Here is a 14,530-nt window from a genome sequence, read left to right as displayed (position 1 = left end):
TCCATTTACCTATCACATGCATCTACAATTAACAACTTAATGCCAATCCTGTTTCATTGGGATCCCCCACACTTACCTCTCCCTGATATTATTCTGGGGCAGTTCCCAGGTATCGTATCATTTCATCCATAAATATTTCAATAAAGTGAGAATCTTTATTTTTACACAGTCATGTTTCTATGAATAATTTTAGTGTGGTAGGCCATCTAATTCCTACACATGTTGCTTTCTTAATCCAACAGAGTTCATTACCTCAGTTCGTTATAGAATTATTTCCTGTTTTTCTTTGCAGTTTTTCCTTTTACATCCTTTTTTCCTTTCTTATCTTTTGGAGAATTCTTTCCTTTCTTCAGCACTTTTTGCAGTTCTTCAAAGCTCCCCAATCCTTTCCGGACCATTATTCCACGCCACCATGCCTGAATCTGAAAACAAACCCAGACAGCGTCAGCTGGTATCACTCCGGACCAGGGATGGTTAGTTATCTCTTCATTCTGGTAGGTAGTTTTTTTTTTTAAGATTTTATTTATTTATTTGACAGACAGAGATCACAAGTAGGCAGAGAGGCAGGCAGAGAGAGAGAAGGAAGCAGGCTCCCTGCTGAGCAGAGATTCCCGATATGGGGCTCGATCCCAGATCACGACCCGAGCTGAAGGCAGAGGCTTTAACCCACTGAGCCACCCAGGCACCCCCGGTAGGTAGTTTTAAAGACGTGAAGAATGGAATGTCATTAGAACTCCACACCTTATTTTCTCTTTCAATCGGCCATTCTGGCAAATGTAAAAACAACAACAACAACAACAAATCAGTGCTTTTGCGTCCCAGGCACTGCTGTAGACGTTCAGGGAACAGCAGTTAAATGCCAATGTCCCAGACCTCACATTGCAGCGAGAAGAGATGGGATGGAGGATAAACACAGGAATGTATGATTTCATAGATGCCAGTAAACGCCACAGAGACAACAGTGCACAGTGCGGGGAGTCAGGAGGGCCTGCATCCGCCCTCCCTCTCCTCACTGGACTGCCGGGCTCCTGCCTACAGCCAGCCCCCATTCTTTCCGAGGTCCTGTGCCCTCCCACCTACTCAGAAACATCCCTCCCCTAGCGGTAGGCTCTGAACCTCCCCGGGCCTCCCCACTTCTCCCAGAATAAAAGCTCAAGTCCTTACAAGGGGCTTACAAGGGCCTCTCGGATCTGCTCCCTTCCCCTTAACTGCAAGGACCTCTCTCCTTCCCCTTGCTCTGCTCCGGCTGTCAGGCCTGCTCACAGTCGGCCACACCCCACACAACCCCATCTCCCGGCTCTTGCTTTTGCGGCTGCTTCTGCCTGAAAAGCTCTTTCCAATACTCAGATGGCTTAACCTCCAGTTCTCCAAGTATTTGCTCAATTGTCATGGCTGTGGAGTGAACTGTCTCTCCTCATCCCCAGCTCATATTGAAAGTCCTAACCCCCAATGTGATTGTCTTTGGAGGTGGGCCCTTCGGAGGTAATTAGGCTTGGATGCGGTCAGTATGGGGTCTTCATAATGGGATTAATGCTCTTATGAGAGACAACACACAACTTAGTCTCATGAGGGCACAGCAAGAAGACAGCCACGTGTAAAGCGGAAAGAGAGCTCTCACCAGTGACCGACCACACTGGTCCCCCAATCCTGGACTTCTCACCTCTAGCACTGTGAGAAAATGTCTGTTGTTTGAGCCATCCAGTGTATGGTATATTGTTATGATAGCTAGAGCTGACTAAGACATTCATTTTTCCAATGAGGCCTGCTCTGACCATCTCATTTAAATCGAACCCTCCCCCCCCACCCCTGCCAGCCCACTCAATACACACACCTGACTTCTGGCAACCTCAGTTCCCCTTAGCTTGAGCTTTGTCCAATGCCACTTATCATTTTCTAACAGACTATATAATTTTCTGTTTTCTATCTCATGTTTTTATTTCCATCATACTAGACTTTCAGCAATATGAGGACAGAAAATTTGTTTTGTTCACTGATATATTTCCAGTGCCTACAAAAGTGCCTGGCACCTAGCAGAAGCTCGGTAAGTATTTGCTAAATGAATGAATGAGGTGGGTGGGGAATGCTGTTCTATATAAGATGGATCAAGGGCAGATATGAGGATATTTGAGCAAGGACTGAACTACGTGAGGGCCAAGGTCTTGTCCATATCTGGGAGATGCATCTCTGGGCAGAGGGAGGAGCAGGCTTGGACTTTGGGAAAACACCAAGAATCTGTTTGTGATGTGAAGATGGGGTGGAGGATATGGGAGAGTGAGAGCAGCCACACAGGAGTCCAGGGGGTGATTTTCCAGGGGAACAGTATTGCCCTCTAGAGGCATTCTAGGCATTTTCCAGGCTTTTTGATGTCTTGAGGTTTAGCCATCTTCAATGGTCTGACATGCGCCCCAGGGCACAAAGACTTTCCCAGGGTGTGAACGCTTGGAGAGTCCGAAGGCAATCCATTTCCAGAGCTTCAACTTCCAGCCCTGCCCACAATGTATCTGCCTAGGAACCAGGAACCAGGCTGCTAGTTCTCCATTCCCACCCTGCTTCCTGGCTGCCCCTCTGGCACACCTCTCAGTCACACCTGACTGGGCTGTGTGGCCCTGGACTCCAAAGACCTCTGGGACACCATAAAAACCAGACAATACAAAATAGTAGTATCGGAAAAACAAAACATACGAACAAATGACGATAACATAAAACAGACTCTTACAAAGAACTGTTGGTTGTGGTGGGGGGGGGGATGGTTAGATGAGTGGAAGAGCTGATGGGGTGAAGAAGCACAAACTTCCAGTTATAAAGGAAGTCATGGAGATGAAAAGTACAGCATACGGGAACACAGTCAATAATATTGTAATAATCTCGTATGGTGACAGATGGGGACTACACTTGGGGTAAGTACTGTGTAATGCACAGAATTCTCAAGTCAGTATGATACGCACCTGAAACCAATATAACATTGTATGTCAATTATATTTCAATAATAAAAGACTAGCAGTATTGATGTTGGCCCTAGGGACTAGGTAACCAATTCTTTTATAAGGCAAATGGTTCCCAGCTCTTTGCCTTCAAGAAAATTGAAAGACCAGCCAAGAGCCCACTATCTGATTTTTGGGGATATAAATCTGGAAGAAGTTCAGAGATGTGTGAAGCATTACCATTTAAAATGAAATAATATAGGCACACACACACACAACAACTTCTTCCATTCTTGTAACTAATCTATGTAAATAAGGTTTCCCAGCGTTTCATCTGTAAAATGAAAAACAGGTATAGCACCGATGTCAACCCTATCTCATTCTAGCAGTAACTAACAATTACACAGGGATATATAAACTATATTGGAGAAGTCTCACATTTGTGTATGTATTTTCCCCAAATCCTCTAGGTCAAATAATTAAATACCAAAATTTGTAATGGATGTTATGGTGTTTTGGTCAATTTTATACCACTAATAATTGTAATATGACTTAATCAGGACATTAAAAACCCTATGGTCAAAGAAAAAAATTTTAATTTTAAAACTTAATTAATATAAATATTTGTGCTGCCTAAAAGTATGAAAGGGGATCTATAAATGACTTAAAGTTATATATATAAAACATTAAGCTCAATTCTTAAGGGAAAGTGAAATAGAAATACATGTTCAAGAAGAAAAAGGATATAAAATTTCTGCCTATGGGACACCTGGGTGGCTCAAGTCTGACTGGTGGTTTCGGCTCCGGTCACCATCTCATGGGTTGTGGGACTGAGTCCAGCCACTGGTTCTGGGCACGGAACCCAGCATGGAGTCTGCTTAAGAGATTCTTTCTCCCTCTTCCTCTGCCCCACCCCCACTCAGTGCGCATGTGCGTGTGTGCGTGCGCATGCGCGCGATCCTAAAAAAAAATTTCTGGCTATAAGAGCTTGCTCGTGCATTTTGTCAACTGATGTGACTGACATATCAAATCATAATGGTATTTAGATTCCATTGGGTATGTTTAAAATACTGATCTAAGAGCTCTATTTTAAGATGTCAATATTTAAAACTCGCTGAAAAATCCTTTGCAATAATTTAAACTTAGTGGCAAAAGAATTTAAACATCAATTTCAAAATGTGCAAGAGGGTACATGGTTTTTCAAAACACTTTTGGGAAGTATCCAAAAAGTATTATATTCATTCTTCCAGTGTAGCCATTCTTGAGTATATACATATTAAAATAAATATTTTAATATAAATTATTTTCCTTTCTTCTTTACGTTACAACTCAGGCATTATTTTCATTTGTCAAAATTACGGGTTTTGGTAGATTATATTATCTGAGTTAAATTTCAGAAGAGTAAAGAAGGTATCACATACTATTTAGCATCAAAGAGAGGGTGTTCGGTTTGATATGGTTGAGGGCCATTGCCAGAAGAGGGTCTTGCAAAGTAAAGACTGACTCTTGCTTCAGGTGAAAAAGAGAATCATGGACTTCAGTAGAGTAGTGATAAGATCTCACCTGTGTTTTAACAGCACTGGTTTGACAACTGAGCGGAAGGTATACTGTAAGGGGAGCAGGTGTGGAAGTGGGGATACTAGTTGGAGGACCAGAGTGGTCGTCAAGGTGTGAGACAATGGGGGCTTGGATCAAATGCATAATGTACACTGAATCCTGACTGACGTGGACACTGGCCTGGCCTGGCCTGGCCTAGCCGGGGGTAGCGTATTATCTCCATGGGCTAGGGGGGCAAGGAGGAGATGACAACTGACGGGTTCTTTGACCCCGTCACCCCCACTTTAAAGGCTCTTTGCCCTTTGATCCAGAGCAGAACTCTGGTCCCCACAGCCCTGCTCCACAAATACTTTCATTTCTAATTTTTCAGCCTTATCTTAGCAACTTTGTGAATATAAGTTTTTCAGTCCAGTGAACAGTCCAAGAATTTTAGACTGCTTTGGGATTGGAAGTTTGGGTTTCTTTCACCTCTTTGCTGTCTTCTTAACTGACAAAGAGATGAAAAAAGAAAATGCAAAAATGCTAAGGAGATGTTCAAAGACCCTCTTGCTCAATTCTGAGGATATAAAGGAAATAAGAGGGTTTACTCTTAACAAGGACAAGGTATAGATGTGTCAAGAGCAGCCCCGACATGGTCCGTAATATCTTTACCACTGGCCCTTCTCCAAAGCAGCTGTGAATGTGCTATCCAGAATTTTTTACCTTTGTTGCCATTATCTTCATGTTTCTTTTTTTCTTAAAGTGTGCCCATATAGCCTGGATGCCTTCAGTATACACTTCTTTTGGGGGGTCCTCTAGGGGGTTGTCCACCAGTGTCAAAACCTTTAGATCCACTAGATTATCCAAATTCTCTGGAAGACAGGTGATCAAGTTGTCCTCAAGCAGTAATTCTTTCAAAGCTGAAACAATTTGTTTTTAATGACAGATTTGTCTTAAGAAGAAGCAAAGTCAACGCACGCATTCTTTAGTTACTTTGAAATGTGTGTCTCCTGCTGTGTCATGAAACAAAAGACACATTTAATGAGGCAAACCAAGTTCTCTTCCTTATAACAATTCAAAGTTGTTAGAGCCAGTGTATATTAGTATGAGAGACAGAAATAGTACACACGAAAAAAATGTGACAATATTTCAGTCCTCCAGGGACCAAGGACAGGATGAAAATGCATGGTCAGGTGCATTACTAAGGAGTACTGCATGCTCATCCCTGACTTTAATCTATGGCAAAAAACATTTTTTAATTTGGTCCCACGAAAAGCTCAGCAAAAGGCTGTTCAATGGATGGATAAATTGACACATGCACAAATAAAGAATGATTTAGCCTAGTGTGAAATGTTTGGGTATTTAAATACGGGTCATAAATGATTCTTCATGCCAGTCATATAGCTCCAAAAGTCCTTCCTTGCTGATTTCACCACTCTGGATCAACGCTTTTCCTTTTATTCAAGTGACTTAGTGACCTAATGCAAACTCCAAATTCTGGCATGTAGCAGGTAGGCAATAAAGCAGGTATAGTCGATGGTATGATGACTACATGGGCGAATGCTAATTTTCTTAGCCATTGCTATTTATTTCTCTATTCAGTTCCCAATAAACAATCTAACTGCCTTTGTGAGGTTCTTAGCTGTACTAATCAGGAGGCTGGCCTTCCCTGTCTTGCTAGGGATACCTGCGAGGAGATAATGGGGTCGGGCTAAGCTCTCTAAATTGAGATTGGTCTTTAGTGAATGGAGGAAATGGGAAATGCGTCATCATGGGACATGCTGGCCTCACAGTCCACCAGGCTGGGGATCTACCAAGATTCCTCACCTTGTGCCTGGCAAATGGAATCCGGAAGTTGTTTAAGGCGGTTGTGACGGCAGTCGAGAATTTCCAGGTTAGGCATTGATCCCAAGGATGTGGGCAGGTACTCCAGATGATTGTTCTCTATATACAGCTCTTTAAGACTCTGAAAAACATAAGAGTAGACCATGATGATCCTTACACTGATAAAAGAATGAAAATAACCACAATCATTGGTGAGTTCCCATACTCTTTCTTTCTTTTTTTTTTTAAGATTTTATTTATTTATTTGACAGACAGAGATCACAAGCAGGCAGAGAGGCAGACAGAGAGAGAGGAGGAAGCAGTCTCCCCGCTGAGCAGGGAGCCTGATGTGGGGCTCAATCCCAGGACCCTGGGATCATGACCTGAGCTGAAGGCAGAGGCTTTAACCCACTGAGCCACCCAGGCACCCCTCCCATACTCTTTCAATGGGGGATACTATGCATTGGGATCAAGGGAAAAACATACTTATTTAAAGAACCATCACCAAAACATAAAATTATTTTTGAGTAAAACCATTAGACATGGTTCCCAGTTTTGCAGGAAAAGAAAACATAGGAATCTAGTGTTTGTTTCGCACGAACTTTATGGAGAGATAATTGTGATAATTTAACTATATATATCATTTGCTCCCTTTCAACAGCTAATTATCTGCAGCAGTCGATAACAAACTGAAATTGTGTCAAGTATCAATCTAACATTGCCCAGGTTTGAAGTAGCCAAATGTGCAGGTAATGAGTTAGCTATTTTCAAATCCGCTGGGCAAAAATGTAATGTTTGCATCTCACCCGAAGATTTCAGGGAGTGTTATGTGGTCTGTCCAGGAGCCAGATGATAAGAAGAATTCTGAACATAGGACAAAGTAATGGAGAATCGGGAACAGGACCTCCGTGTCACAGGTGAGAAGTACCCGGGCAACACACGCTGTCATTCAGGTCCAGGATGGGAGGTCATGTTGTGGCCCGCATCTACTTTATCCTTAGTAAGAGTGCAGTACCACAAACATGGAAAAAAATTCTCAATTTTTTATGCGTACATTAAGACACAGGGTAAGGCTACCTTGAGTGAAGTTACCTTGTTGCTTGTCAGGATTTAGCACTGAGCTACGGACCCATCTCCACAGGAACCCGGGACAGTGTTAAATATACCCTGATTGGCCTGCCACCATGCAGGGAGGGAGGTCACCTTGACCCATCCAAAATGCAGGCACCTAGCCATGTCACCTGTATGACGCTTTAACTTAAAATAGTACAATTTTCAGGGGCCTCTTACAACAAGGTATAATCAAATGGAAAGTGGAATGGCTCAATTTCTGCAAATAAAACATGCCAAACAGCACAGTGGAGAGGAGTATGGCATGGCATAACTTCTTGGCTGTGTTCTTTGAGGATGGACCCAGCAGCTCAGGAAAACAATGTTAGAGTGACTACTTGTTCACAGTTGGAAATCTAGTCAGGATGATTCCACAGGCAGCCTACAGGGGACACCACCATGCTTTCTCAGTCTCAGCCAACTTAAGGAATCAGTGGGCACGAACTGCTTTGCCTACTCGTCTGGGGAGGAGGCTTACCTGTAGATTACTAATGTGTTCTGGCAAAGAGGTGAACTTGGCTCCTTGGTCTTGCCCGATGCATAATTTCTCTAAAGACTCTAAAGAAAGGATTTCTTCTGGAAATGAAAGGAACTGATTTCCTGTTAATCCAAGCATCTTCAGCTTTGAAAGTGAGCCGAAGTCTGGCGGTAACTAGAAGTATTCCAAAAAGGTAAGTTTCACATCAAGATTATTTTAAACAGTAAGATCATAAATGGGTTTTTTAGTTGTGAGGCCAATTGATAAACATAAAGCAGAGCAATTTAGCAATTCCTGCTGATGAAAAGTTGGCACACATGTCTGCATATAGAGTATTTATATGGTAGATCTAATGCCTGGAGTCCCACTCTTTCTCTGAGCCTCTCTGCTCTTCACTTTTAGGCACTGCTTGAAATTGAAGCAATTTTTAACCTACTTTATTGCAAATTTTTGAACTGTAATGTAGCTTGACACTCCTGAAAAAGTACTGAAGGTTTTAATGTAGTATTGCAACTATAATCTGAATAAGTTCAGTTATTAGAATTGATCTGTTGAGGAACATGACCTCTCATCCTAAAAGGCTTTAAGTCAGCAATTTAGAAACTTCAGCTGAGATCTCAGTGGGGGGTACCTGGGTGGCTCAGTTGGTTAAGTGTCTGCTTTTAGCTCAGGTCATGATCCCAGAGTCCTGGGATGGAGTCCCACATCAGGCTCCCTGCTCAGTGGGGAGTCTGCTTCTCCCTCTCCCTCTGCCCCTCCCCTGCTCCTTCTCTCTCTCTCTTTCTCTTACTCTCTCCCTCTCAAATAAATAAATAAAATCCTAAAAAAAAAATCTCAGTTGGAAGCAAACAACAAAGACTGTCGTGATTGTATCTTGTCATATTCTGCCCTCCAATGAACACCAAGGCTTATGTGCCCTTTGTAGGTATTGGGTAGCCATTTTCCAGACTCCCAGACTGTCAGGCTTGGAAGGTCTTCCAAAGGTCATCTATTCCAATCCTTTAATAGGATGGTTGAATATATTTCACAGCTAGCCATCCAGCATACATTCAAACACCACCTCCTGGAATGAAAAACTCATTAGTTGGATGGAGACCTCTAATCATCAGATTTCCTTCTCCTGTCAAGCCAAAATTTGCATCACTATTATGTTCACTTATTGGTCTCTTTCTGGCCCCCTGGAACCACATGGAAAAATCTCATTCTTAAAATGTGACAGTCTCCCTATTGATTACATTACAGAGACACCTACTTTCTTGTAGGAAAAAAAAAAAGCCCAGCTATACATATCAACAGCTTTCTTCACTCACTTTGAAACACCTTCATCTGGCTTTACTCCTAATGGGGAAATCATTCCCCACATTTGCCTGTCCTGAGCCCTGGTTTCTCCTCCCCCCATTCCTCTCTTCTTCATGAGAATGGTTACAGTTCAAGTCAGCCTGCTCTCTCCATAGATGGGGAGACAGATAAATAATTGGGAAGTAGGTCAAAAGAAAGCCCTAGAAGGATAACATGATAGTCTCACACACCTGCAATCTCTTATATTTTTCCCTTTATTGTGTAGCATGAGTGCTCATTTTCCTAAAAATGCTATGAAATGTTCATAGTTTTATTTATTTTTCAATCAGAGGAAGTCAATCTCCAGAGAAACTGTTGTTTAAGCTTTCCTTCTTGGCTGTTTCAAGATTCTTCATCAGGCACTTAGATCCCTTTAATACAAAGCAGCAGCATCAATGCAGTTCAAAATAATAGGAAAAAGGTTTTCAATCTGGCCCCTTCATTATAGCCTAGTAATGTCCCTCACACTGCTGTTCAGTTAGCTCATAGGTTTAGTTTTTCTTTTTCAAAACACATTGAATGTTTAAAGATTTTTTTTTTGAGGATATTCAAGATCCAATAATTAATCCCATCACAGTCACATTAAAGTGTAGTGGGAATAAATCTGGATGTACAGAAAACCTACGGAGCGTCAAATGAGGACCATCATTAGGGATGCTCTAACCAAGCTTCTGTCATTTTGACGTTGAGTTGTCCCTTAACAGAAGATGGACCATACAAAGAAAATCCATCTAGATACACACTGAAAGTCAGCTACTTTTGCATCCACCTAGACAAGAAAAAGCTACCGGCCAGGCTCCAAGAGTAAGCAACCCATCAGGAAAATCTTTGGGGGAGGAGAGGTAAGCAGCTGTCTTAAAAGTCATGTGTCATTTTACAGAGAAATGCACTGGGAGGGTAATTACTGGAGGGATTAGCATAATAGGAAATGAGAGAAGACCAAAAACCACAGAAATACCATCATAAGAACTGAAGAATAACAAGCAATGGGACACAGAGATTTTTACATTCAATATGATAATATTGAACACATCCACATTTCGGCCAACTTGACTTGAGGTAAAACATGGTGTCAGATGAGGCTTATGTTGTAAGGACCTATTTTATATTTTTATATTTTAGGAAGAGGCTTTCATTGAGGTTAAACAAAAACCTCGTTGTTTTAACCCTTAAACTGTCCCTGCTTCCCTTCCCCCAGGGGATTCACTTAAAAACAAGTTCCGGAATCCAGCTCCAGGTAACAAAGCCCAGATACAAAGGTGGGTCAGGCCAGGTGGAGACATCCGATCAGTAGGGGGTTGCATACTGTCTCCCTAGCTACCAAGGAGTATGGGCCCCCGCCCTTTGGGAACCCTTTTGGCGCCAATCCTAATCAAGGTGTAATAGGCTGATTCAAATGTCTACTAGGGTAAATTATAATTCAGTTGGTCACCTAGCATCACTGTGGAGTTTTCTGTGTGTGTTACAATCTCATTGGCCACCTGTGCGTGGCCAGGCCCGACCGCATGGTCTTTGCCCTTAAAAGCTAGACTGTGAAACAGAGAAGGGTCGCCCTCTCTTGTAAGAGGTGCGGCCCCGAACGTTCGGTTAGATTCTTGTTGCTTGGCGCGAAATAAAGCTTTGCTTGAACTTCGCTTTGTATCAGTCTCGCTCCTTTAATCACGGACCCGTTATTGGGGCACAACAATGTTTGTTAAGGTGCCGTCTGTGTGTGATTCCCTCTTCTATTCTGATCTCTGAAAATGTTTCACAGGAAAGGATTAGGTATCATTCAGGACTCAGCAGGAATTAAGTCAGTGTGTTATACTTCCCAAGGGTACTTCATATGTTGAGCCTTTCACTCCCACATAGAACTGGACAGCCTTTTTCCACTGTAAAAGGAATTTCTTACCTCAGTGTTGGAATAGCTTGGGGGAGGGTGGGGGGGTGGGCAGATGGCCTCTGAAAAACCTCTAAAATCCTCCAAAGTGGGTTGCTACCTAAGTAGAGATTAAGCCCTAGATTCTCTTCCTAAATCCTAAATTAGCATCAGAATTGTTACTTCCTGAAAGGCTGTTTTAAAACTACAGCAACTAGGAAAAACAACAACAGCACTCCCCATAAAGTTCTAAATTAAAAAGCGAGTAAGAGATTAAACAAAAACACCCCCAACAAACCCTTAAGGCCTAGGACTAGTATAAAGTATGGTGAGCACAGGAGATCTGTGCCCTTGGCCAGGAAAAGCAGACCTATTGTTTGATACAGTCATGGATTTCCAAATCTCTTGCTTTCTCCCTCTACAGTTGTAGCAGAACTCACTGTTCTTTTTAATTTTCAAATATTAAAAATAACGAAACAAACACCTGTGCATGCACCATCCAAACCACTTGTTAATAAAATGAAATGTGCGTCAACTAGACTCAAATAAAAAGAATTTTTAAGTAAACAAAATGAAATGGTGCAATTAAAACCGAGGTCCCCTGTGATCCCCTCATTTCCTTGCCTTCTTCCTCTTCCCAGAGGCAGCCACTATTAAGAATTCAGCGCGTTTTTTTCTAGCTCATATGTTTTATCCTTTTATTACATATATACATATCCACAACGTATGTGTTGTGTATGAATGGAGTTTGTGTGATTAAGAATTTATAAATAGCATCAGGTTCTGCAACTTGTTTTCCTTTTTTTTTTTTTTTAAAGACTTTATTTATTTGACAGGCAGAGATCACAAGTAGGCAGAGAGGCAGGCAGAGAGAGAGGAGGAAGCAAGCTCCCTGCTAAGCAGAGAGCCCCATGCGGGGCTCGATCCCAGGACCCTGAGATCATGACCTGAGCCGAAGGCAGAGGCTTTAACCCACCGAGCCACCCAGGCGCCCCCCTTGTTTTCCTTTTTAAGAGACATCACAATTTTGAGATCTGCCCTGGCACATGGGTTAAATTATCGTATAGTTTTTAAATTTACGAATATAGCACAATCTGCGCGCTCACCGCTCTAGCGACAAATTTAGATTGTCTCCCGTACTTGCTTACTGTCAACGGTGCTCTGCCGGACATTTGTGAACGCGCCGCCCTGCACACGTGGGAGAGCTTCTCTGGGGACTGTTCCTGCAGTTCACCGTGAGGGGAACATCAAGGCCTGAGGTTGCGCATGCCAGAAAAGACCCTGCCCTGTGAGGAAGCCCCGTTAGGAGGTGGTCTTGGTTCAGAACACAGCCCCCGGGACCCAGCCGCTCTGGGTTGAAACTCGGCTCTGTCTCGTACAGGGTTGTGGCCTCCGCAAAGTAGTTACCGCTCCCTGCGCCTCGTTCTCCCCGCGAGTCACTGAGGATAACAGCACCCACGCCAAAATGAGGACATGAGCACCGGCCCAGGGGCGGGAAAAGCCCTTGCAGAAGCGCGGTGACAGCCAGGAAGGGACTCAGTACCTGCCATATTTTATTATCATCCAGCGCCAGGACTTCCAGGTTCTTGAGCGCCGTGACCTCCGCGGGACAGCGTTCCAGATGGTTCTGGCTGAGATCCAGGAAGCGCAGGCTGACCAGGCGCCGGAAGGAGCGCCGCAGCCCCCGCAGGCCGGTGTTGCACAGGTAGAGCAGGTGCATCGAGATCCACTTGCAGACGAGGCGCGGCACCTTCTCCAGGTGGTTGCCGCTCAGCCCGATCTCCGTCATCCCCACCAGCTCGGCCAGGGTGTGCGGGATCGAGTGGAGGCGGTTGTAGGACAAATCCAGCACCGACAGCTGGCTGCAGTGGCCCAGCGCCTCGGGGAGAACGGGCAGGCTGTTATAAGCTACGAAGAACTTCTGCAACCTCTTCAGGTTCCCAATCTCTTCCGGGATGACGGTGAGTTTGTTCTCGTCCAGGTCAATGATCTCCAGGTTGGTGAGAACACAGAGCTCCGCGGGAAAAACCTCCAGCTGGTTTTGCTTCAGGTAGATCTCCCTCAGTTTGGTCTGGTTCACTAGTTCCTTGGGCAGAGAGCGGAGGTGGTTGCCGCTCAGCCCGAGCAGCTCGAGGTGGTGCAGGAGTTTGCAGATGACGATGGGGATCTCGGCCAGGCCGGTGTGGTAGAGGCGCAGCTCGCGCAGGCGGCGCAGGCCGCTGAGGACCGGAAGGGACGAGGACAGGAGCGGGTTGTGGCTCAGGTCCAGGCCCTCCAAGCTGCCCAGCTTGCCCAGCTCTGGGCACAGCTCGCTCAGCTTGTTCCTGTTCAGATAGAGGATCCGGACGTTCCTTAAACGCTGGACGCCCGGAGGGATTGCTTCAATCTGGTTGTTTTCCAGATGCGCTTCTTCTAATTCTTCTAACTCCAAGAGCTCTGATGGGATGGTAGTCAGGCTCCGATTCGAAGCATCAATGAAAAATGTTCTACCAGAGGCCTGTTGTGGATCATCTTTCGGATGAATTCTAGATGCGCCATCTACTGATTTTATGATGTCATTTGACATTGTGTTGAGGAAGTTCAAGTAGCCAAAATCCAAAATACTGGGAAAAGAATAAAAAGATCCGTTTACTTGCCAGGGGATTCCATATCCTTAAGACAGATTAAATTTAAGTTTAGTTAATGGCATCTTGGGCTTGACATTCTAACGTGGCATGAAATGTAGGTTTCTGTGTTTTGTGTTGGGAGATGAATTCAAGTAGAGATTCCTTCTAACAGGTTGACTTACATGAAAAGAAAAAAGATTGTCTCATTTTTAAAAATCCCTATCTTGATTCTATTTTCAGGTAGAATGGAGAAGATTGCAAAAAAAGTTTGCTCTTACCACAAACACTGAGAGAACACTAGGAAAAAATAATATTTTAAAATACTGCATTTTTTTCCCTTGAAGCCACCAGAGAATTGTGGACGCAAAGAAGGCCAAAAGAATTAAATTCTAGAGATGGACTACCCCTTCCTAAGGAAGGAGAGACCAGTGGGCACTTTGATGCCTGGTGGCATTTTCAACTTTGGGGACCAGCAGACAGAGAAGCCAGTCTTCCATATTCACAGGCAAAGGAACTTCTTGAGACAAGGAGAAGGGGAGAGAACTCGTGGTCTTAGATCCTTAAGCCTGGCTGGGGGTTAGGGGCTTAAATCCCTAAGCAAGATATCTGAAATTTCCTCAAATTGAAATGGACTACAGCAGCAATCTAGAAAGAAATTAAATGAGAAGTATATCATGTCCATGGATTAAAACACTCAGTGTTGGGACGCCTGGGTGGCTCAGTTGGTTAAGCCGCTGCCTTCGGCTCAGGTCATGATCCCAGGATCCTCGGATCGAGTCCCGCATCGGGTTCCTTGCTCAGCAGGGAGCCTGCTTCTCTCGCTGCCTCTGCCTGCCTCTCTGCCTGCTTGTGTGTACTC

The 14,530-nt window shown here is 43.9% G+C and overlaps 1 protein-coding gene across 1 annotated transcript; it reads right to left on the bottom strand.

Moving 5' to 3' along the window:
• Positions 1–269: 269 nt before the first annotated feature.
• LRRIQ4 (leucine rich repeats and IQ motif containing 4) lies at positions 270–13,631 on the bottom strand (the record flags this gene model as incomplete). Its single annotated transcript, XM_080803664.1, has 5 exons — positions 270–422; positions 5,181–5,377; positions 6,285–6,423; positions 7,870–8,043; positions 12,609–13,631. The coding sequence occupies 5 exons, from the start codon at positions 13,629–13,631 to the stop codon at positions 270–272; spliced, it is 1,686 nt and encodes a 561-aa protein (XP_080659790.1).
• Between the last annotated feature and the right edge of the window lie 899 nt (positions 13,632–14,530).

Source organism: Martes martes (genome assembly GCF_963455335.1).
Source record: "Martes martes genome assembly, chromosome: 1".
NCBI classification, from domain to species: domain Eukaryota; kingdom Metazoa; phylum Chordata; class Mammalia; order Carnivora; family Mustelidae; genus Martes; species Martes martes.
Note: the sequence above shows the minus strand (reverse complement) of the source record. Positions and strands in the feature narration are given on the sequence as shown.